This window comes from Antechinus flavipes, chromosome 4, assembly GCF_016432865.1.
Source record: "Antechinus flavipes isolate AdamAnt ecotype Samford, QLD, Australia chromosome 4, AdamAnt_v2, whole genome shotgun sequence".
Lineage (NCBI taxonomy): Eukaryota > Metazoa > Chordata > Mammalia > Dasyuromorphia > Dasyuridae > Antechinus > Antechinus flavipes.
The window spans coordinates 7,262,218-7,285,230 of NC_067401.1; the positions used below are offsets into that span (position 1 = coordinate 7,262,218).

Consider the following 23,013-nt stretch of genomic DNA (forward strand, 5'->3'; position numbering starts at 1 on the left):
ATACAGTCCAACCACACAACATCACAGGCTCTCATTAGGGACACACTTTCAGGTAAAAAAATTTAAAAGTGAAAGGTACCCTTAGGGAAATCTCTTGAACTCATACATTTGTTCATTCTTTGAGAAAAAATATACTAAGCCCTTCCTAAATTGGGGCAGGTCCTAGGGAAATGTTGGATAATTTGTCATCACCGTCAAAACCATAGTACTCACGTACACAATGATGGAACATGGGCTAGAAAACAACTCAGCATGCTGGTTAGGCAAGGGAGCCAGAGTGTCCCAGGAACCCTAGCTAGCTCACGTTCCTTAACCAGAGGGAAGGCGAATGGGACTCCAGAAGGACAATAGAACTCCAGAAGGACTTTGTTCTCTCAACAAGTCCAGGAGGAAAATGGGGCCTTTTTCTCCTTTCTTGGCTCCCGGTTTATAATGTCCATGGCATTTTAAAGTGAAAGGGTTACAGTCAAGCTTCATGGAATCATTAACCACCAAGAAGTTAATGCTTTCCTGGTATCCCAAATTGGCAGATTTTTTTTTACATCCCATAGCACAAATAATTCTCTTACTTAAAAAGTAAAGGAGTATTTATGTTTTCTGTGCAAAACACACAATTGTTAATGCATTTTAATCTTTTGTTTCAAAGTTTCTTTGTCATGAAAAGCAAAGGGAGAAAAAACAGCAAACCCATTTTTAAATGAGAAGTGTGCTTTAGCAAGCAATACTCTTTTGATATAAAGAACATTTCATGTTGTTTTTTTTGTTTGTTTGTTTTAAGGCAGATCATCCCAGCAGGAATTGGGGCAGTTAGAGTCTACTTTGGAGCAAATTGAGGACAGTAGACAATATAGAGGCTGGATAACTAATACATAATAAACCAGAAGAGTGACAGAGGAAAAGAGGTTAAAATGACTAAATCACCAGATTTTTGTCCTATTGAATAACCTTTTAAAAACATTTAAAATGAAGCAACGTGACAATTTAAAACCATGGAGCATGCAGTGAGAAGTGATGACTCAGTGGATGTCCAAAGCAAGGTTAATTAGAAGAGAAACAACAGAGAGGCTGAATGAACATAGGTGATGCTTGTGCTTCAGCTTGCTTAGAAGGCAGAGATGTTTTCCTGGGCATAAAAACAAAGGTTTCATTGTCAGAAGTCAGGTCTGTGCAGACAGAGCTGACATACACTCCCTTGGGAAGCTATTGGGTGGCCGAAGCCTTTTATGCATTTCTAAATACAACCTGATCAACCTTTTTTTTTTCTTTAATTTGGCAAAATGGAGTCAACCAAAGTCTCCCCATTTCCCTATAGATGCCCTTCTTGGATGTTCTGATTCACTTTGTCACTTTCTGCATTGGAGCATTTTAAGGAAGATTTCAGATAGCTGGGTGATAAATACTGAGAGGAAGCAGTTGATGTTGCCTGCCTCTGGATAATGAACATTCATCACTCAGACACTTTTATTTCTCCTGACATTTAGACTGTGATGAAGTCTATGCTATACTGGGTTTGGAAGGAAGTCTACACTCCCTTGCAAACACTACCACCGAGGACTGGCAAAATAACCACAGAAGATGCTGTTACTATACATACTAATTAATGATTCCCTTGACCAGGCTAATAAGTCCTATGTAGAGTCATCCCCACTGTAGAAAAGGAGCCTGCCCAAAAATTGCAGATTGCATCAAAAACTCCAGTTAAATAAGGTTCCAACCTTCCCTCTTACAGTCATCTCTCCTAGCTCAGTCTTGAAGGTCCAATGAACCACTCAGCTCTGCACCACAATGGTACCCACATGGGCACAAATTCCTCCCAATGTCTAGCCTTAGCATCTAGGGAAGGGGAAGAAAGAGAGAAGAGGGGCGCCATTTATTCTGGAAGAGAAGCTTTGGGCCACCTCGAAGCCCCAGGTCCTTTCCCTCACCCTCTTCCCTTCTTCCATCCAAAAAGCTGCCCTTTCCTTGTCAGCCTCACCCCTTCTCAGTCTTGCTCATTTCTGCCAAGCCCAAACCTACTTGGCTCTATGTATCTGAAATTTTTCAATCTTCCCTCACCCACAAGGAAAGTAGAAATGCCTATTTAGGGCAGAGCCATGGCACTTCCAGCCTAGAGTTGCCTGTCTCTCAAGAAAAGGATCTCCCAGAAGACGGCACCATGGCTCATAAGATCGTGATCTAAAGCTGGAACTCTATGAGTCTCCCACTTCATTCTAGAGAGAAGGCAATTGAGACTGGGAGTGACTTGAGTAAGTTCACACAGGAAGCACGTGTTAGGGTTAGGATTTGAATCCAGTACCTCTATCTCTAAAGCCCAAACTCTTTCCCCTGCATCACACTGCTCCTTGGGTTCAAAGATAAGGGATACAAGTATAATGTCCCAAGTGGGTTTGGTATGATACAGTGGAATACTACTCGTGCTTGAGGTTCAGGATATGAGGGAGGCAGTAGTTAGCTTAATTAAGCAAATACTTTGACAAGTGGGATGTTTGTTTTAATTCAGCAAGTATTTACTGAAGACCAATTCAATACAATTTAGCTGGACAGATGTGTGTGTGCATGTGTGTCTGTGCGCGAATACTTCATGGCCATAAAGGTCCCTTCCAGCTCTAAATCTATGATCTTCAGTCACTTACCCTCTGAGATTCAATCTTCTCATCTGTAAAATGAGACATTTAAACTCAATGGCCTCTGAGATCTCTTACAGCTTTAACTCTACAGCTCAGGTTAATCTAGTTTTCTCCCAGTGTTCTTGGCCTTTGAGAAGAAACTGTTGGAAAATGCTTAGAACCTTTGTTTTTAAACCTGTGAAGATTCATCATCTGTCCCCCTAGATCAGAGGTTCTTAACCCGGGGTCCACAAATATAAGGGGGTTTTAATGTTTTAACAACAATTTCAATATGATTCATTTCCTTTGTAATTCTACAGATTTTCTTTTCTGTATTTAAAATTCATTATTCTGAGAGGGACCATGGGCTTCGACAGACTATAAAAAAGGTTAAGAACCCCTGCTCTAGGTCAAGTTTCTTCCATGGAGCAGGGCCAATCACGGCTGGCAGGACCTTGGTGCCAGCCAGAAAGCTCAACCCAGCTGTGGCTTTAATGCTAGAAGCTGCCGCCAAACTTAACGCCAAGCAAAGGGAGCAAGGCGCGGATACAGCTTGGTGCTGGGAGCATTCGTTACCTGTGATGTCTTTGGGTATCTCTGGAGCCCCAGCAATGTCCCCAACCATGGAGGAATGGACACAGGCCACTAAGTTGCCTACTATGTCATGGAGGGCAGTAAAATTCTCTAGGTTGAAAACATGCATATCAAGGGGTTCACTGGCCATCTCCTGCAGCTCGCCTTCCTCTGCATCCTGCACACCAATGGCAAACACGTCCACGGCGGCAGCAGATTTAAGCTCTGCCGAAGGCCCGGCCACATCATCCTGGGATCGTCCATCGGTTAATACTATGATAACCTGGGGGACACCATCGCTCGCTCGGCTCCCAGCAGCCGGAGTCAAATGGTTCCGTATCACGTACTGTAAGCCTTTGCCAGTCTTGCTGTCTCCCCCCAGGTAAGTCATGTTCGAAATATGGGACAGGACCTCTTGGTTAGTACTGTACGTATTTAGCAGGAACTCAGTATGTGGGTTTCCATTGAACTGGACCAGAGCAAAACGAAAATCATTTCCTCCCACAGCTAAAGTTTCTATAACATCATAGAGAAACTCCCGAACTAGTTGGAAATGTTCTTTGCCAATGCTCCAAGAGGAATCCACTAGAAATATTATATCTGCAGCGGCACTCATTTTGACAGCTTTAAAAAAAGACATTTTTGTGAAGTTAATTTCTACCCATCCAAACTCTCTATCATCTGCCTTGAGCTCTACTACACCATGGCTGAATGACTAATATTTCTGTTTCAAGATGTGCAGGAGGGAAAGGGAGACTATAAGATTTTACGATCTATGCTACGCCATGGCTGCGTGACTAATATTTCTGTTACAACATGTATAGGAGGAAAAGGGAGACCATCTTTTAGTGGCCCAGCATCAAGCCTTACTTACCCACCAAAACAAAGATCCCATAGACATGGCGGACAGGCCATTTCACACAGACAACTTCCTTTGATGGTTACCCAAGTTCATTGTGCAAAATGGGTCCCGGACCAGCCATAAGCATACAGAATGAAAAGAAATGTTCCCTATTTTCCTAAAATTCTTTGTCACCATGTGGTGATTTTGCCAAATAATGTCATCTCAAAGATTTATCTCAGACATGGAGTCCAACCTGAAGGGCTCTCTGAACACAGACAACCAGCAGTCCTGTGCTCATATGATTTATCAGTCAAACCTACTCAATCATACCTTGATAGGAAAGCAACAATGAGAACTCATTAAGCGAAGATAATAATGTCATCATTCTATGGGATTTGAATTGTTTCATGGAACTTTCGAGCGTGTGTACTTCTTTTCTTTCTGGGACATTGGATATGCCAGTTGGCGTCATGGGAAGGGGACAAGACAACACATTCAAAATTCTTAGTGAGAAGGCCAGCCCCCAAGTTAAAAGAGACTCACTGAGAGACCAGAGTAGATGGACTCTCCAGAGAGGAGCAATCCTTTGGACCAGACTGGGAAAGGCAGTCACCAGATCGACCCAGTCTCATTGGACTTCTACGCTAGGTACCAATGAGCATTTCCACTCTAAGGAAAAGAAGTACAGACCTTCAAAGGTTTATCTCCCTGGTGAGCTCATCAAATTGATCTGGGGTAAGGGAGAAGATGCCCCTGATCAATCCTCATGCTCATTTCCTTATGTTCACAAAGAAAAATCCCATTTCCTGAGTAGAGAAGTAGTATCTAAATGAAAGGAACAACCTGTAAACAATGGTTTTTCAAGCAGCTCATGCAGCCTTCACTTTGGCCAAAACAGTTACAGAAGTTTCTAAATAAGAGTGGACAGACCCTCATCCAGCTTGTTCTGAAAAATTAAAATAACAAAATATTAAATCGGGAATTCCCAGGTCTTACCATCTTGAGCATCAGTCACCCTGGAACCTGAGACTAAAAGGCAGAATATTGCCACTAAGGGCAAATGTCGATGCTTCCTCATTTTGTTTTCGTCAAAGCACCAGCTATCGGACCTGAGGAGAAAGATGGAAAACATATTGGTCAATTTCCATTCCTTTTCCTGCCATCTTAGAATTATGGTTCCCATTCTGGCTTTGTTCTTCCAAGGCAATGCTATGACCCAAGGAACTAAAAGGGCATGTCACAGATCCAGAAGAAGGCACTCTGATATATTTCACAGGTGGTAGAGCTTTCTATGACTGATGGTCATCCATCACTTTAGCAGACTATATATGTTTCCAAGGGAAATTTGGATCCATTCATTCATCTGGTCCTTGCAGCAACACCATAACATAGGTGTTATTATTCCCATTTTCTACATGAGAAGACTGAGGCCCAGGGAAGCTAAGTGACTTACCCAAAATAAGGGTATCTATAACTATATAGGGACCTCAGAAGTGTAGTAAATTTGTCAATTTACAGACAAAAAATAGAGGGTAATGGTGGTAAAGTGACCCAACAAGTCATATCACTGCCAGTTATGATAGTGGTAAGAGGAGGAAGAGGAAGAAGAGGAGGAAGAGGAAGAGGAGGAGAAGGAGGAGGAAGAGAAAGAGGAGGAGTAGAATAATAGAAGGGGTTGTTTATTCTTCATTCTTGAGGAGGACCATGACATCAAGGAGGCAGCATAGCATGGCAGAAGGGGAGTAGGAGTGGTGGTGGTAATGGTGATGGTGATGATGGTAGAAGTAGTAGTAACAGTAGTAGTAGCAGTAGTAGTAATAGTAGTAGTAGTAGTAGTAGTAGTAGTAGTAGTAGTAGTGAGGCAAGGTGGTATGGTGGATAAACAAAATAAAAATCTCAGCATTATGTACCTTTTAGGAGTTTACAATCTGCTATGAGTACAGCATCATCCAGGAGCAAAGCTTTGTATCTGGAATTTGAGGTCCAAGACTCAAATCTTGGTTCTGCCACTTCCCCCTATGACTTTGAACAAGTCCATTCCCCTTTAATGTTATCAGTTTCTTTTTTTGTAAAAAAAAAATCCAGCTGTGAATCTACAATCTGTGGTCCAATCTATGACCCAATAAGAATTAAGGATTATGTGAATAGCATCATTTAAAAATGTATTTCTCCATTTCCTCACCAAACTAGAAATATATTAATTATACATGCACTGAGCCTGGTCTTTAACTTGGATTAGCCAGGCTCTCAGGAAGAAGGAAGGAACAGCTTCATTTGCAACAGTTGATTCCCACCTTCTCCAGTTTCCCAATGCAGTCTCCTCAACTAAGTTTTTGAATCCCTTAGATGAACAGCTCAAGGGATCGATTTCACTTTGAGTACTTAAGGTCTAGGACATTGGAAATTCCTGCTCCCAGCAGAAGACTTCCTCTCAATGGGCAATTTATTGTCAAGGAGACAGAGAATGATTGCTGCTCTAGGGCTCAGATCCATTCTCCCACAAAGCACCTGTAGTGTCCTTTATTCAATGGTTTTAGATATTCCCCAATGTTTGTTTCCACAGAGTCAGAGAATTTGACACCTGGATGGGACCTTGGGAATCATCTTGGACAACATAGTAGACCAAACTCAGAAAGACCTGGATTCAAATCCAGCCTTGGACACTTGCTAGCCATGTGACCCTGGTCAAGTTACTTTACATCTTTCAGCCTCAGTTTCCTCATCTGTAAAATGTGAATAATCACAGCACCTCTTGTCAGGATCAAATGAAATAATGTGAACTCCTTGAGGGTGGATAATGTTTCCCATTTGTCCTCTTATACCCAGTGCCTAAACGCTTGTTAAACTCATCTGGGTTGATTAATGTGTTAAAAGTGCTTTGCCCACCATCAAGCACTATAAAAATGTCAACTCTTATTTATTTCTCTACATGAGGAAAGTGATGCTTAGAGAAGTGATACTAATGTATGACATTTACATCATGTTTTATAGTTGACAAAGTGATTTATATACATTATTTCATTTTGTCTCCATAATAGCAGTAGCAAAGTAGAATATATAAAGTAAGTTCTATGGTACCATTTTGCTCACTTGAAACTGAAGCACAAGTTGTGACATCACTCTTCTAGACAATCTATCAGCTCTTCTTCCTAACTCCTGTCTTCCACAAATTTGGCATGGCATGGCATTTTGATACCTCTATCCAAATCATATAAAAAGAGAGACAAGGACAGGACCAAGGACAGATCCCTAGGGTATTCCACTAGAGACTATCAGGAAGCAAAGATCTTAGCCTGGGTGGTTTCAGGGCAGTCTGTGAACTTGGATCTTTATTTTCACTAACTTTTCAATGAAATTTAACATTTACTTTCATTATAATATTTTAAAGAAATAGTTCTTATGTCCAAAGGGATATCAAACTGTTCATACCCTTTGATCCAGCAGTGTCTCTATTAGGTCTGTATCCCAAAGAGATCATAAAATAGAGGAACTGACCCATACTTGCAAAAACATTTGTAGCAGCGCTTTTTATACTGGCAAGGAAATGGAAACTGAGTGGATGCCCTGAGTAGATGCCTATCATTCAGGAAATGACTGAGTAAGTTGCGGTTATGGTATATTAATATTATTAATTAATAATTAATATTAATATTAAGGAATATTATTGTTCTATAAGCAATGATGAGCAGTCTGATTTCAGAAAAGCCTAGAAAGATTTACATGAACTGATGCTGAGTGAAGTGAGCAGAACCAAGAGAATATTATGTGAAGATCAACATGGACTTAGCTGTTTTCAACAATGAGATGATTCAGACCAGTTTGTCAACAGACTTGTGATGGAAAGAGCCATATGGAGATTGAATATGGATCAAAGCATAGTATTTTCACCTTTTTGTTACTGTTGTTGTTTGCTTGCTTCCTTTTTTTTCTTTCTCCTGTTTTTCCCTTTTTGATATGATTTTTCTTGCCAACATGACAAATACAGAAATATGTTTAGAAGAATTGCACCTATCAGATTCCTTGCTGTCTGGGGGAATTGATGGTGAGAGAGAAAAAAAATGGAACACAAGGTTTTGCAAAGGTGAATGTTGAACATTGTCTTTGCATGTATTTGGAAAAATAAAATATTATTTAAAATAGAAAATAATTTTTTAAAATAATATGATTCTGAGGAAAAATCCATAGGCTTCACCAGACTGCGAATAAGGTGACCCTCCCTCCACACATAGCTAGTGATCATATTACTAGTCCTTCCTCATTCTAAATCTTCCTATTCTCTCTTCCATAATGCCTCTTGGACAATTCTGGTTTCAAGGTCTATCTCTGACATTTACTTACTTATTTACTTACTTACTATAGACAACTACAGTCTCCTGCCTTCCTGGCTACTTTCCTAGTTCACTATAACCACTGAGTTATTCTCTCTTCCTCTTTTTCTAATGAATTCCTATGTAGTATACAACTATAAAGATCAGCCTAAGTTCCAAACCCCTCTGTGAGTCCTTCTCTCATACAATCCAGTCAGTAATGACCTATTTTCTTCCTCACAAATTAAAGGACATTTTACTACAACCAAGCTATATTCATCATATGATATTGTGTCTAATAGTTGCTATTTTTATCTCATCCTTTTACTAATTTGCAAGCTTCATGAGGACAGGAACCAGAGTTGTATCTTATCAAAAATTTTTATTTCCACTAATGTCTAGGATCATCTTCTGCATGCAGAAGGTGCTTATTAAATGCCGATTTAACAAATAAATGAATAAATATTTTTCTAAAGTAGGGAGAAAAGAAAAAAGTCACAAATCACAATTTCAATAAAAAGAGAAGGAAAGAGAAGTGAGGACTAAGCTTATAAGAATCAAAGTAGGGATGAATAAAATGGAGACCATGCCATAGGCACAGGCATAAGGAACACTTTGTGAAAACTTCCTGTCACCAAATCATACATTTAGGATGAAAATGAAACGTAGAAGTTATCTATTCTAACACCTACATTTTTATAGAGGAAAAAATTGAAGCCCAGATAGTCAAAATTATTTTGTCACACAGCTAGCAAGTCAGTGACATATCTGGAATTCAAATCCAGGTCTTCCCACACCAACTCAATCCACATCATGCTTTCCCCATACTACATTGCCTCCCAAATTCCTTAAAAGGGAGAGCACAATCTAAGTTGAGCTTCAAAGAAGAGTAGCATACCAGTGTGACTTTTTCTGGGAATAGTCCCAATAGCAAAGAGGGGAACTCTGCCATAATGCTACTAATTGACCAATCATCCAAACTGCTCATTCTTTTCTGAAACAGAATAGCCAAAGGAATAACACAAGGCTGTGAAATGAGAGATCACAATATTTCCCTCAGTTTCCTCTAAACCAGTATAACATGGATTAAAAACCAACATGTAAATGTCTTAAGACAATTCAAATTAGAGCCATTTTCCTCTGGCTATAAGCAGAACAGAGTCTGAGATAGGAAGAGGTAACAGAGAATTGTGAATTCTGGCTAAGGAATGACTATGGCATATAGGAGTAGGGGAATCTCAGGGAAGTGAGGAGGCCCCATGGGCTATCTCAAAAACAATTCTACCTAGGGAAGAACTATTAGGACTTTGACTCCAGCAGCTAATAATGCAGGGTTAAAGCTGGATAACCTGGAATTGTTACCATGGTCATCATTGAAACCAACAGAAATTATGGTAAGTGACAGCCTAAAATAACAGAGAGAAAATCACATTTAACATCAGAAGGCTCACTCTGTTATTTACCTAACTGAGTGAACTTGGACAAGGCAATTCCCTTCTAGACCTAAATTTCTCCCATCTATAAAATGAGGCAGTTGTACTCATTGGTTTCTCTTGTGCTTTCTAGCTCTAAATCTAAGATGCTAAGAAGCACACGCTATATGACAATGAAGTAGCCAAAGAAATTTAAAATGTAGCCATGGCAAAACCATAGTTCAGGGGAATTCAGAATCTAAGAAATGTTCCCTGGTCTTGCTGACTGTTTTAGGACTTGACATCCTCTTACTCTTTCATTTTTGGCCTTAAGTAAGATATCACTGCTTAATAGTTTGAAAGCACATTAGCAAATTGAAATTAATTCAAGCAATACTTAACCTAAGGAGGAAAAAAGGCAATATTCAGAAGTTCATTGTTAAGAGCCCTTAGACAGGGGAGGAGGGGATCTTAGGTAACTAACTCAGATGGAAAAAGAATTAGACATACTCATTCTAAGATATTTTCTTCATATTTTCACTGGGAAAAATTTTGAGGCTATAATTATAATAATACCAATTAACTCTTTTTATAAAATAGTGAAAGGTTGTCAGTTCCATTTAGATAGGTAGGTAGATAGGTAGGTAGATAGATAGATAGATAGATAGATAGATAGATAGATAGATAGATAAATGTATATATGGATGGATGGATGGATAGATAGATGGATGGATGGATGGATGGATAGATGGATAGATGGATGGATGTGTCTATATCTGTATATCTGTGTATCTATGTGTGTATGTATGTGCATGTGCATATATATATATATATATATATATATATATATATATGCACACATGCCAGACCTGGCTGGAAGAAAATACAATGATCTGAAGGAAAAATGCAGAAAACTTGCATTCAAGTTATTCAAGGCCATCTGTAAAGAATGTTGTGTTAATGATTCCCAGAAGTAGTCTCAAAAACTGTAAAAATGAAGTGAGGGAGGGGATAAGACCTTCCACTACTTTTCTACAAATGTCATTGGCTGGATAAACAGTCATTTGGTGTTAGATCAGCCAAAGATGAAAGCATCTTTGGTTTGGTGGGCGGTTTGGTGATCCAAGTCAAGAAAACTTGTCTCCAAGAGTTCAAACTGAGGGTGAAAGAGGGGAAGTGACTTACCCACCTAGAAAGTGTCTAAGGACAGATTTGAACTCATCTTTTTGACCCCAAACCCAGAGTTCTATTCACCATGTCCACCAAGGAGCTATAGTATATATATATATATATATATATATATATATAATATATATATATATATATATATATATATACATACATAGTCATATATGTAAATCATTTCACACACTTTAAAGCACTAAATAATGTCTGCTACTACTAATTAAATCTAGCTAAAAGAGAAATCAAGGTACCCCAAAAGTGATGATTTGTATGGATTCTAATACTATCTCTTCTACTATCTATATGTGTGCCATTGGATGAGCCTTTTCTCTTCTCTGAGCCTCAGTTTCCCTATATGTAAGATTACAATACAGTGGGAAGAAAAAGGATGATCTCTGGAGTCTGAGTTCAAATCTTGCTTAGATGGCTTCTAAACCATTTCTTGTGCTTTCTCCGTAGATCAGCCATCTCCTCAGCCTTTCTTTCCCAGGGCAGAGAATCCCCTGGGGAAGGAGCCGAAGGTCTCCTTCCCCACCTCAGAGTATGGCTGGATGGGAAACTGGGGCTTTCTCTGCAACTACACATGGATAGGAGAAAGGCGCCTAGTTTATACTTAGAGAATTTATTTGACTTTCACGCTGGAACCCTTCAGCTTTTTTCTAAAAGGGAAGTTTTCTGCAGAGAGTTGGCAGACAATCTTTCCGGGGGAGCCTCCCCTGTGCCGGGCACAGTGAGCCTCAATCCCATTCCACTTTTAAGTTTCCATTCAAAAATAATAATAATAAAGCCCTATTTCATGGGAATGGTTTTCTCTGCGAGTGACGCATCCGCCTGATACAGGTCAAGACTTGGGAGTTTGGGGAACTGACACACTAACAATTAGTGCCAGGGTGCCCTTGGCTTCCTAGATTTGCGTTCCTTGTTGGGTGGGGATTGGGGTAGATGGACTAGACTCGGGACCATCAGGATCCCATGTGCTGGAGTCTACATCGGGAAAGTGGGGCCAGGGAGCTGGCATGGGACCCAGCAACACCATTCTGCAAACAAGACGGAGTCAAGAGCATCTTCTGAGTGAGAATAAAGCAAGGAAATGTGGAGACTTTGCGAATCCTCCACTTGTCCCCCCCCTACAGACAGAGACACCACCAGTGCCTCCCCCCAAAAGTCTTCTTTCAAGACCCCAGACTCGTGGGCCCTCAATCTGTGAAGAAGCCATCCAGTCCATCCTAGACCTAAGGAAACATCCCCAGTGGGGCTCATCCACCCTGCAAGACCTCTCAGGTCAGGGTGTCCCTCCTTCTCCAAGGTACCTGAGCCACATGGATTTCTCTGCACCTATCCCCTGGGGCCACTGAAGGCCTCCTCTAAATTTGTATTTCAAGCTCTTACAAGGATGTCCCATGAGAGCCCAGACGTCATCCCAGGGAAGCTGATCCCCACTGATCCTAAGAAGCCATTATTCCACCTGATGACATAGCTTTCCCCTAATGAGAGGCCGGGTCAGGGCAGCTTTGCCCTTACAATCTCCACCCCCCCAGTTTGGCCATCCTTGTCCACCCCCTGCCCTCTGCCCCCATCCCCCTCAGTCTTCCCCCAGTTTGGCCATCCCAGTCCGCCCCTGCTCCCCACCCCCATGCAGTCACAACTTTCCATCTCTAAGCTATAAAAACACCTGGAACAAAGGTGATCGAAGCGTCCTTGAATCATAAGAAGAAAAATTCTGCACATTTTTTGGTTCTCTTGGACTCATAATAAGAGGGAATAAGGGGGAAATACTGTTTTTAATTAATTTCAATTAATGTCAGCTCAGGCTCCTGCTTCAGGCTCAGAAAGCTGATCTTTCACTTTCTATTCCACTGAAAAGCCTTCCAAGGGAACTACTTAACACCCCTAGGGAGTTAGAGAGTATTATGTATCGCCTCCATTCTACAGAAAGGTAAACCAAGGCTTAGCAAGGCTAAATGACTTCAGATTGGAGAACTAGAGCTAGAAGAGAAATCAGAAGTTATAGACTCAACAATCCCCTCCTATTAGGAAGAAACAGGTTCAGCAAAGAGGAATTAATTGTCCAAGGTGGTGCAGTGGATAGAGATTCTCAGGAAAACCGGAGTTCAAGACTTACTAGCTATGTGACCAAGGACAAGTCTGTCTCAGTTTCCTCTTCTGTAAAATGGGAATATTAACAACACCTACTTTCCCTGAGGATCCAATGAGATCACATTTGTAAAGCTCTTGGCAGACTGTAAAGTGTCAGATAAATGCCAAGCTATTCCAAACCACCATCATCCCCTGAGAGTGGCCCCTGTAAAAGTCTTCTTTCTCCTGAAAGGTCTCGGAGAGATCCCTGGGCCATCTTCAGACCCACTTCAGTCATTTCTGGTTGTGAAATGGTCAGTCTCACAATGAAATCTCGTGTTCCAGCATCTGAGGAAGTCAAATGTCTGTGAGAAATGGGCCAATTCTGGGACCCCACTTTCCTTTCCCAAGCCTTCCCTGCAGGGGGTTAGGGCAGGGGGCTGAAGGGCCAATGATAGCTCCGCCACCTCAGACATTTCCCTTCTGTCACCCACTGTGGCATCGGATGGAACAAAAGCTCACGTCACTGTCACTATTGGCAGCCCCCACTCTATTCCCCCCCAAAAAAGAGACTAACAGTTCACCTGAAGCAGAAAAAGAGCAGCATGGCTGAAGGTACACAGGCTCTGGAGTCAGTTCCCTGAATTCAAATCTCACACTCATTGGTCTAAGTCTAGGGAAGGCACTTTAACCTCCTGGAACCTCGGTTTCCTCTTCTGAAATATGAGATTACATTAGATGCTCCCTTATATCCCTTCCAACTCTGAATCTATTAAGTGGCCAAAATCTTTTCCTATTTTCCCTTTTTTCCTTCAATTATGTAACTACCTTCTTGCTTAAGAAAAAGAATTAAGAATCACAACCTACGTTTGATCAACATGAGCTTTTTTAAGGTTTATAAAGCATATTCCATATGTTTTGTTTCCAGATTTTGCAGAACCCATTCCTCATGAGGACAATATGTAAGCCCCATATTACAGATGTACAAACTGTACATAAGTAATTGTCCAACATCAATTATGAAAAAGGGGAGGGAGGAACAAGGGAAGGGAGGGAGGAAGGCAGGAAGGCAGGAAGAAAGGAAGGAAGGAAGGAAGGAAGGAAGGAAGGAAGGAAGGAAGGAAGGAAGGAAGGAAGGAAGGAAGGAAGGAAGGAGGGAGAGAGGAAGGAAGGAATAAAGGAAGGGAAGAAGGAAGGAAAGAAAGAAGGAAGAAAGGAAGGAGGGAGGGAGGGAGAGAGGAAGGAAGGAATAAAGGAAGGGAAACTCTTAAGAGGTAGGTACTATTATTTTTATCCTCAGTTGCGGAAACTGAGGCAGACAGAGATTAAGTGATTCACTGAGAGTTATATAACTAGTAAGTATCTAAGACTGCATCTGAATTTAGCCCTAAGTAGGTGGCTAGAGAATGGTGCAGGTGGGAACAGGCTAGGATGCTGTTGACAGAATAAGAGAAGGTGGGAAAATGGCAGACAAGACTATAAGGCTCTAGATGTGGGGTTGGAAGGCCCTTGAAGCACACCTTGCCTAACTCCCTCAATTCACATATGAGGAAACTGAGGCAGAAACTGCTGGCGGAAGACATTCAAACTTGAGTCCTTTGAGTTCAGCCTCAGCCCCACTTCCAGTACACTACCCTGAGCCACATCGCGCCTATGAATTCGAGTCCCACATGCTTGTGGAGATGTTCAGCAGGCACTGGGAAATATGGGACTGGAGACTGGGGAGAGGTGAGCGGTGGAAGTACAGCTTTGGGAATCGCCCACGTGAGCTCCTTAAGAATAGGGATTGGTGGAGCAGGGTAGGACCTTAGTTCAAATCCAGACCCAGACACAGATACTAGTTGTGTGACCCTGGGCAAGTAACTCAACTCCATGAAAAGAGAGAGAAGGAAGCTTTTTGCTTTTAACCTTGTACGCCTGGCACATAGTAGGCACTGAAATGCTCGTTGTTGGTGGATTTGTGGCACAGCGATGATGCTTAAAGCCAGGAACGCGGAGAGATGGGCAGAGACAGGGAGGAGCCGAGGGCCCGGCCCCATCCCAATGGCAGCCTGGCCCCGAAGCTCACAGAAAACGTGCTGGTCTTTTCTTAGCCTTGTAAGAGAACCGGAATCCCCACTAATCCGTCCCCAGACGCTTCATGCTCTCCAAGTAACTGCTGAGCCTTTGCCTCTATGACTTTACTCAAATTCCGTAAAGTCAATACGGGCTCTGTGGAAATCCAGCGGAACAGCCCAGACCCAGACTTGGATTTGCTCCAGGGCTGGGGGGGCTTGGCTCAGACAGAGTGGGGAACCCGACCCTGGCTGGAAGCAAAAGGAGCAGCGCGCCCTCTAGAGGATATGCAGCTAGAGAGCAATGGTCCCGCCAAGTCCCTCCGGGACTCCCACTTCCCCACCCTTCCAAGCCGTCAGGGAGGTCGCCAGGCATTTGGGAGATACTTCTTTTCAGTTTGGGGGGAGGCGGGGGGAGAGAAGCATTTTCCTAAGGAGTAGACCACTTCCAAAAACTGGACCCAGCAAAGACACAAAGAATACCAGATTTCGAGCTAGAAGGAGCCTCAGACAGCATTTAGAATAACCTCATTTTACAGACAGAGAAACTGCGGCCCAGAGTTTGGCCAAGATCACACAGAAAAGAAGGGATAGAATTAGAATTTTCACCCAAATCCAACGCTGGCTCCACTACATTATACTGTCTATCCAGACCCTCCCCCCCATCCCCACTCTGCGAAAGAAAGAAAGAAAGAAAAAGAAAGAAAGAAAGAAAGAAAGAAAGAAAAAGAAAGAAAGAAAGAAAGAAGAAAGAAAGAAAGAAAGAAAGAAAGAAAGAAAGAAAAAAGATAATTCCCTCCCTTTAAAACAGAGAAAATGAAGCCAGGAGGAGAGGATGAGAGAAATAAGCTCTTTATGCTTCTCCACAGTGGAGGGGGGGGGAGGGGGGAAGGAGGGGGGAGTAGAGGGGTAGACACATTCTGAACCTTCTTCCATGAAAACCGGTCACTTTCTACTTTGGCTCCTTGAGCCGGGACACTACTGGGGCAAGTCTGGCTGGTTTTAAATTATGCCCTGAGCCTGGAACTGTTTATATAATAGTAAAGTCTTTCTTACTGACTCTGCCTTCAAGCAGTGTTGGGGGAGGGGAGAAGAGTAAGACCTATGAGTGGAGAACTTTTCCTAGGGGAAAAACTGAGAGCAGTGACTGAAAGTATCTATGCACACACACACACACACACACACACACACACACACTCACACATACACGTACACATTCACACACACATACAATCTCACACACTCATACACACACACAATCACACATATATTGCTAAGTGAAATGAGCAGAACCAGGAGATCATTATACACTTCAACAACGATACTGTTTGAGGATGTATTCTGATGGAAGGGGATCTCTTCGACAAAGAGATCTAACTCAGTTTCAATTGATCAAGGATGGACAGAAGCAGCTACACCCAAAGAAAGAACACTGGGAAATGAATGTAAACTGCTTGCATTTTGGTTTTTCTTCCCGGGTTATTTTTACCTTCTGAATCCAATTCTCCCTGTGCAACAAGAGAACTGTTCGGTTCTGCACACATAGATTGTATCTAGGATATACTGTAACCCATTCAACATGTAAAGGACTGCTTGCCATCTGGGGGAGGGGGTGGAGGGAGGGAGGGAAAAAATCGGAACAGAAATGAGTGCAAGGGATAATGCTGTAAAAAATTACCCTGGCATGGGTTAAAAATTTTTTAAAATCACACACACACACTCATACACATTCACACACTCACACACATGTTCACACACTCATACACACACACAATCACACACACACACATAGAGACACACATATACATACACATTCACACACACACATGCACACTCACACACACACACACAGCCCTCTGTTCCCATCTCCCCCATTCAAAAGGTTCACGGGGGCTGGAATGGCTCACCCATATATTGACGACTTCTCACTCTCCCTAGAAAGGCTGGGGCACAAAGAATCCCTGGCTAGACTCTTGGCTAAAATGGGAATGCCTGGGCGGAAAGCTGATGCAACCAAACTCCAGGCGGAGAGGGGGGTGAGGGGCAGGGGGGACAAAAAGGGGGGGCTTTTTAAGACAAAATGTGGAATTTCACACAAAGATGTCATGAAAACCAATGCAGAACGTTCCAGCATTCCCTGGCTGCCACAAGGCTCTGAGCAGAGAGTGAACTCTGTGGAAGGTGGGTACATACAGAGATAGAGACACAGAGAAAATGGATAGAGAATGAGAGAGAGAGAGAAACAGAGAGATAGAGACAGATAGATAAATGGTTGGATGGATGGGTGAATGGATGGATGGGTGGATGAGTAGATAGATAGATAGATAGATAGATAGATAGATAGATAGATAAAGAGATAGCCCTTTAAAAAAAGACCCACTGGATCCCAGCCCTGGAGCCTGAAGAGACTTTGGAGGTCATTTTGCAGAGAAGAAAACTGAGACCGGGAGGGGTCCAAAGTGATCCAGACAACAAGTCAGAGCCAGGATTTGAAACCAGGCTCTCTACCTTCCAGTCCGGTGCTATGGCCAAGTAAGAAAGCAGGGAACCTGCCCATTCATCCCAAGGCTGAGCTCAGTATCTCTGTGCAGAAGAAATCAATGCACTGAACACATGTAAGTGAAGAAATGCCCCAGAGCCCTGAGTTGGAAGGAGCCCCAGAGGCCATCTAGCCCAACCCAGCCTGCACCAGATCTGGGGGGAAAGGGGTCAATCTCTGCAACCAGAGGCCATTTAGCCTTTGCTTGAAGGCTTCTGAGAGGGCGTGCCGCTGCCTCCTGAGTCCCTCCCCCCCGCCCCCCCTCCCGAGCAGCTCCAAGTGTTGAGGCTTTTCTGGACACCAAGTCTGAAACAGATTCTGCAACTACATAACTGCTTTGGGACCAGGAGTCCCTCTGCTGGCAAGGACTTAGCCCCTGAATGGCAACGGGCTGGGACTCCTCCCTGCCTCAGATGATCACTGGATCATAGAGCTGAAGCTGAAAGGGACAGCAGTCCAATTTACAAAGGAGAAAATTGAGGCCCAGGGAGGGGCAGCGATTTGCCCGTGGCAAGTTAGAGAGTGAGCTCACAAATCTTATCAGTATTTAGGGCATTATAAGCCTAGTGCATTTAGACCCCTTGTGTCAACAGTTAGACCAGCACTTTTTTAAAAGTAATCTAGACTGCCTCTAACCCTGTTCTATAAAACACTCTCTCTCTCTCTCTCTCTCATTCTCTCTCTCTCTTTATTTTTCCTTTACTCATGACCAGTCGACAGCCTGCAAGAAGAAATTACTAGCCATGGACCAAAGCCTAAAAAAATACACATTCTTTCCTTCATGCCTACTTTACATAAGCAGCCCACCCAACTCCACCAGCCCACCATCTTATGCAGGGTTTCCTAAGCTTTGTTCATTCAAAGTTGATGGATTAGGAGAGGAGAGAATGAATTAGTCATGGACCCAACCCTGAGCAAATACAAAGTGTCCCTCTGTCCTTCTTCCATATTCCCACTCCAACCCACCCACCACTACCACCTCTCACTCTTTCCTAGTCATTGTCCATACCCACTTGGTGGGCTGAGGTATGGCCCACACCCTGAACCTTAAACATTCATTCACTCCATCATGGGGAATGGATGCAGTGGGAGGTACTGCCCCTGTCACCAAGAGCCCTGAATTTCAGGACAAAAGGATGATCATGGGATAAGTAATCCATTTCAATGAGCTTTCCCACTGATGCCATGTGATCTGTCCATGAACCACCTGACAAGTTCTATCACTTGATCAATCAGAAAGTATTTACTAAGTACCTACTATGTGTGAGACACAGTGCTAAGAACATGGGTATAGGAAGATAAGATAGTCCCTCCTTTTAAGGAGGTTACATTATATCCACGAAGGCAACATATGAGCATATAAGAATGTACAAAATGGATAAAAGTCAATTTGGTGGAACAAAGGCAGGGATACATCTTTATTATTTGGAACTCAGAAAGTGAAAATTCATTTTCATACCCATATAAGCCAGAGGTTATTAGGAGTGTTCATTTTCTGAGAAATAAATTCACATCAGAGATTTCAAAAGAAATTGAGGGGAGGAGGAAATTATCTGCTGTTTTTGGCTTCTCTGTGTTAGTTTCCTGCATTTCAACAGTGGTGAGCACATTGGTCCAAGGGAGACCCAAAATCTGGCTCTGTCCCTGTCACTAACCAGCTGGATCCCCTTGCAGACAACCCCCCCCTTTCTGGGCCCCACATCCCCCATCTGTGATTTGAGGAACCCAGAGCAGCTCCAACATTCTCTCATTCGGATCCTGTGCCTTCTTCCCCATCAATGAACATTTGCCAGAGCGCCCCTTCCCCTAAGGACGTGGCATTCTCCTCTCTGCAAAGTCATGGAGAGACTAAAACCTATTTCAGTGAAGGGTATATCCATGCTACTCATGGGGTAAATTTGGCTCTAGAGCTAAAAGAACCATCTATTTCTAACCCCTCATTTTAGAGAGAGGGAAACTGAGGTACCGAGAGGCCATGGGATCATAAACTCAGAACCAGAAGGAATATCAAAGATCATCTGAGTCCAATTCATTCATTTTACTGATGAAGAATTGGATGCTCTAGAGAGAACATGTTTTGCCCCAAATTAAGCAGGTAATCGCTAAAAGCGTATTTTGATTTTTTTTTTAATTTGCACTGTATGCTTGCTTGTGGCACCCCAGATTGTCTAAACTTGGCTAATGTGGAACAATTGGAAAATCTGAGCCCACTTCTTCCAAATTCGATGCTGCTGCTCTGCCCTGCCCTGTCCTAAGGCAATAGATTTTTTTTTAGAGCGTTGAGTTGACTGGGATCTAAGCTTAGCACCCATCCCACTTGACCCTCCCCATAGGTAGTTGCTCCACACCAGTGAGGCTGGAAGGCAGCTGCCTCCAGAAGTACTCTGTGCCCTCCGCAGAGGCGCCTTACTGAGAGAGGAGCAAAGCCCCGCCCAGCCCCTACCCCAATTGTTTGCAGGCGCCAGCCCTGCCTGACCACACCCTGGTGGAGAAAAGCTCTCCTAGAACTCCCTCACTTGCCATGGGCATGGGACCTACACATACCAGGAGCAGAAATCTGCAGGAATCCAACCCTCCCTGACTGAAGAGCCTAGAGATCAAACTCCTTCTTCCTCCCCAGTCCCAGGGGACAAGTCTCACCCCCAAACCTGAGGCATCCAGGTTAAGCCTTGCCAAAGACATACCCTTCGGCAGTGCTCTCAGGGCCCCCGTACCCACCGGGACCTGTTGTACCAGACAAAGACTCCTTCTTTTGGCTTGATTTGGTCTAGTTTGGTTCTGAGGGTGAACTATAAGCTCGTACCAAGTTTCGGTAGGGCACTAAATGGGCACTCAATCCCTTAGCCATTCTGGCCCATGCCATACTGCAAATCTTGGTGTGAAAAGAAGGCACCAGAAGCTTTTGTTTGCTCTAGAAGGCACCTAATAAAACCCTCTCATCTTAAAAAAAGAAATTAATAAGTAATAATAATAATCAATGCTTAGCATTTATTTATAGAAAGAGCTAACGGTTGCAAAGTGTCCCGCACCCGTTACTTCATTTGATCATCTGGTCATAAGATTATTGAGGAAGAGCTAGGAGGGTTCTTTGGTCCAAATTGCCTTTTCAGGTGAGAAAACCGAGGCCCCACAAGGCAAGGAAGTGCCTTGCTCTCCAGATCACAGAGAATAAGTGGCAGAGCTGGAATCTGAATCCAAGTTTTCCGACTCCAAAATGAGCGCTCTCGTGGGTCCGCCAGAAGCGACTTGCTGCTCGCATTAGTCACCCTGCCACCCTCGGTATTTTAATATAGCCTGATCACAGGGATGATTGTTTTTAATTTCTAAAAATCAACTAACTGGTGACTATGAAAGGACTTGACTCAAACTTTTTGCAAACCCGAGAAGCCAGCCCAGGAAGGAATTCTTTGGGGAAGCCCTAGACAGAAACATAAATATTTCCAAAGAAATCAAGAAAAGATCCTACCCTGGGAGCTTCCATCACAAATCAAAGTCAGGGGAGGAAAGGGCCAGCGCTGCTGTAGCTGCTCAGCCGGAGCTCCTCCGGTTTCAAGCAATTCCCTGAGCCCAGTCTGGAAAGTAGGGAAGGAAACAGAACTTACCCTGAGCAAATCTGCGGAATTATGTATTGGACCTCTGTGTTGGATTATGTCTGCTCCTGCTTCATCCTTTGCCTCCCTCTGGGGCTGAGTGTCCTTTCTTGAGGCTGCTTTTCTACACAAGGAGCAGGGTGGGAGGAGATGTGGGGTGCAGCCTATGGAGGGGAGACTGAGCCCTCTGCACTGCTGGCTTCCAGGAGGGCTGTGGCCGTGGTGAGCTCAACTGCCTTCAGTAGGAGGCTCCAGCTGCAACTGGATGCTCTCCAGTGATACAGCGGAGGACTCTTTGCCTCCTTCTCCTCCTCCTCCTCCTTCTTCTCCTCCTCCTCCTCCTCCTCCTCTCTTTTTCTCCTCCTCCTCCTCCTCCTCCCTCCTTTTCCCCCTCGCTGCACGACTGACCCAAACTCTAAATGAAAACCAGACTCCTGCTTTGTTGCCTCTGGCCCCCGTTGCAGGCTGATGTCACACTTTGAGTCCTGCCTTCATCCCACCAAGCCTATAGCCAGACCCTGCACCCCCAGATGTCAAGGACCTCAGTTCTACATGTGCTCGTCACCTTTCGGGCAGGGCTCTAAAGAGGAGAGAGCATGAATTCTTGGACTCTGCTCGAGTAGCCATGGTTTTCCCTGTACTATTTTCCAACATCACTGAAAGAAGAAAACAGGAAATGCAGCCTCCCCCCACTGGGACCCCACCCTCAGTTTTCTTCTTGAAGTCTGGACTCAAGGCTTCTCTCAATAGCTGGTCAGTTAAAATTTATTTTCCAAAAATCAGCAGTCACAACTAGCGAGGTTTTCCATTCTGCCAAATTCTATTTCTTATTGAGGAAGGGAGGAGTGAGATTAGAAACCCTGAAGCCTGGGGGAACTGGAAGAAATCATCGGGCTCTCGGTCCTACCTGAGAATCACCCTGTCCCGGTAGCATCCCTAAGAAAGAACTGCCTAAGTACTATTCGAAACCCTACAGTGATGGGCCATCCACTGCCTCCCAAAACAACCCAGCTCACTTTGGTTCACCTCTGAACATTGGGAAGTTTCCATTTCTATAAAGGTTTCTTTCTCTGTCTATCTGAGTGTGTGTGTGTGTGTGTGTGTGTGTGTGTGTGTGTGTGTGTGTGTGTGTCTGTGTCTCTCTATGTCTCTGTGTATGTATCTCTGTCTCTGTCTCCTGTCTCTTTGTATGTCTGGATATGTGTGTGTGTCTCTCTTTCTCTGTCTCTCTCTGACTCTCTCTGTCTCTTTCTTTCACTCCTCTTCTCCCCCTCCTCTCTCCTTCCTTACATCCCAGCATCCCCTCTGATTCTGCTTTCTGAGTGCAAGCTGATTAAAGCTAATCCTGTTCCCCAAAACATGCCTTGAAACACCTGAACACAGATAATCTGCATCTTCCCTCAACCAAAGCTCCTTTGGTGCCTTCCCCCAACTACTGACCCTCTCCTGAACATGGTCCAGTTCTCAACATCCTTTCAAAAGTGGCCCAGAACAGAACCTAACACTCTTAAGTGTGATCTGAGGGACTCAGGGGGCACAGCCTTGTGGGTCTTGAGTTCAAGGCTGCCTTCACATAGTCTATTATTCTCTAAATAGTTCCATCAGAATGTGATTCCTGCCATGAAGCAGGGGATTCTGGGTATGTTGCTTCATTTGTTTTGCCTTTCTTCATATCCCTGGTCTCGCCATTGCGCTTGGCACATAGTAAGCGTTTTAATAAGTGGATATTGATGGAATAAAAATAAACTATGTCACCAAAGTCCACAATTTCACTTGCAACCCTCTGACTAAAATGTTCTTATCTGTTGATGATTGTTAAAATCAAAA

General features: G+C 43.4%; 1 protein-coding gene across 1 annotated transcript in view; it reads right to left on the bottom strand.

Annotated features, from left to right (window-relative positions):
- The window catches only part of COL6A3 (collagen type VI alpha 3 chain), an 86,267-nt gene extending 64,811 nt beyond the window's left edge, over positions 1–21,456 (bottom strand). The window contains 3 exon segments of the mRNA XM_051999189.1: positions 3,183–3,803; positions 5,020–5,132; positions 21,199–21,456. Of these exon segments, the coding sequence (XP_051855149.1) occupies positions 3,183–3,803; positions 5,020–5,101 (703 nt within the window). The 5' untranslated portion in view covers positions 5,102–5,132; positions 21,199–21,456.
- Positions 21,457–23,013: the final 1,557 nt, after the last annotated feature.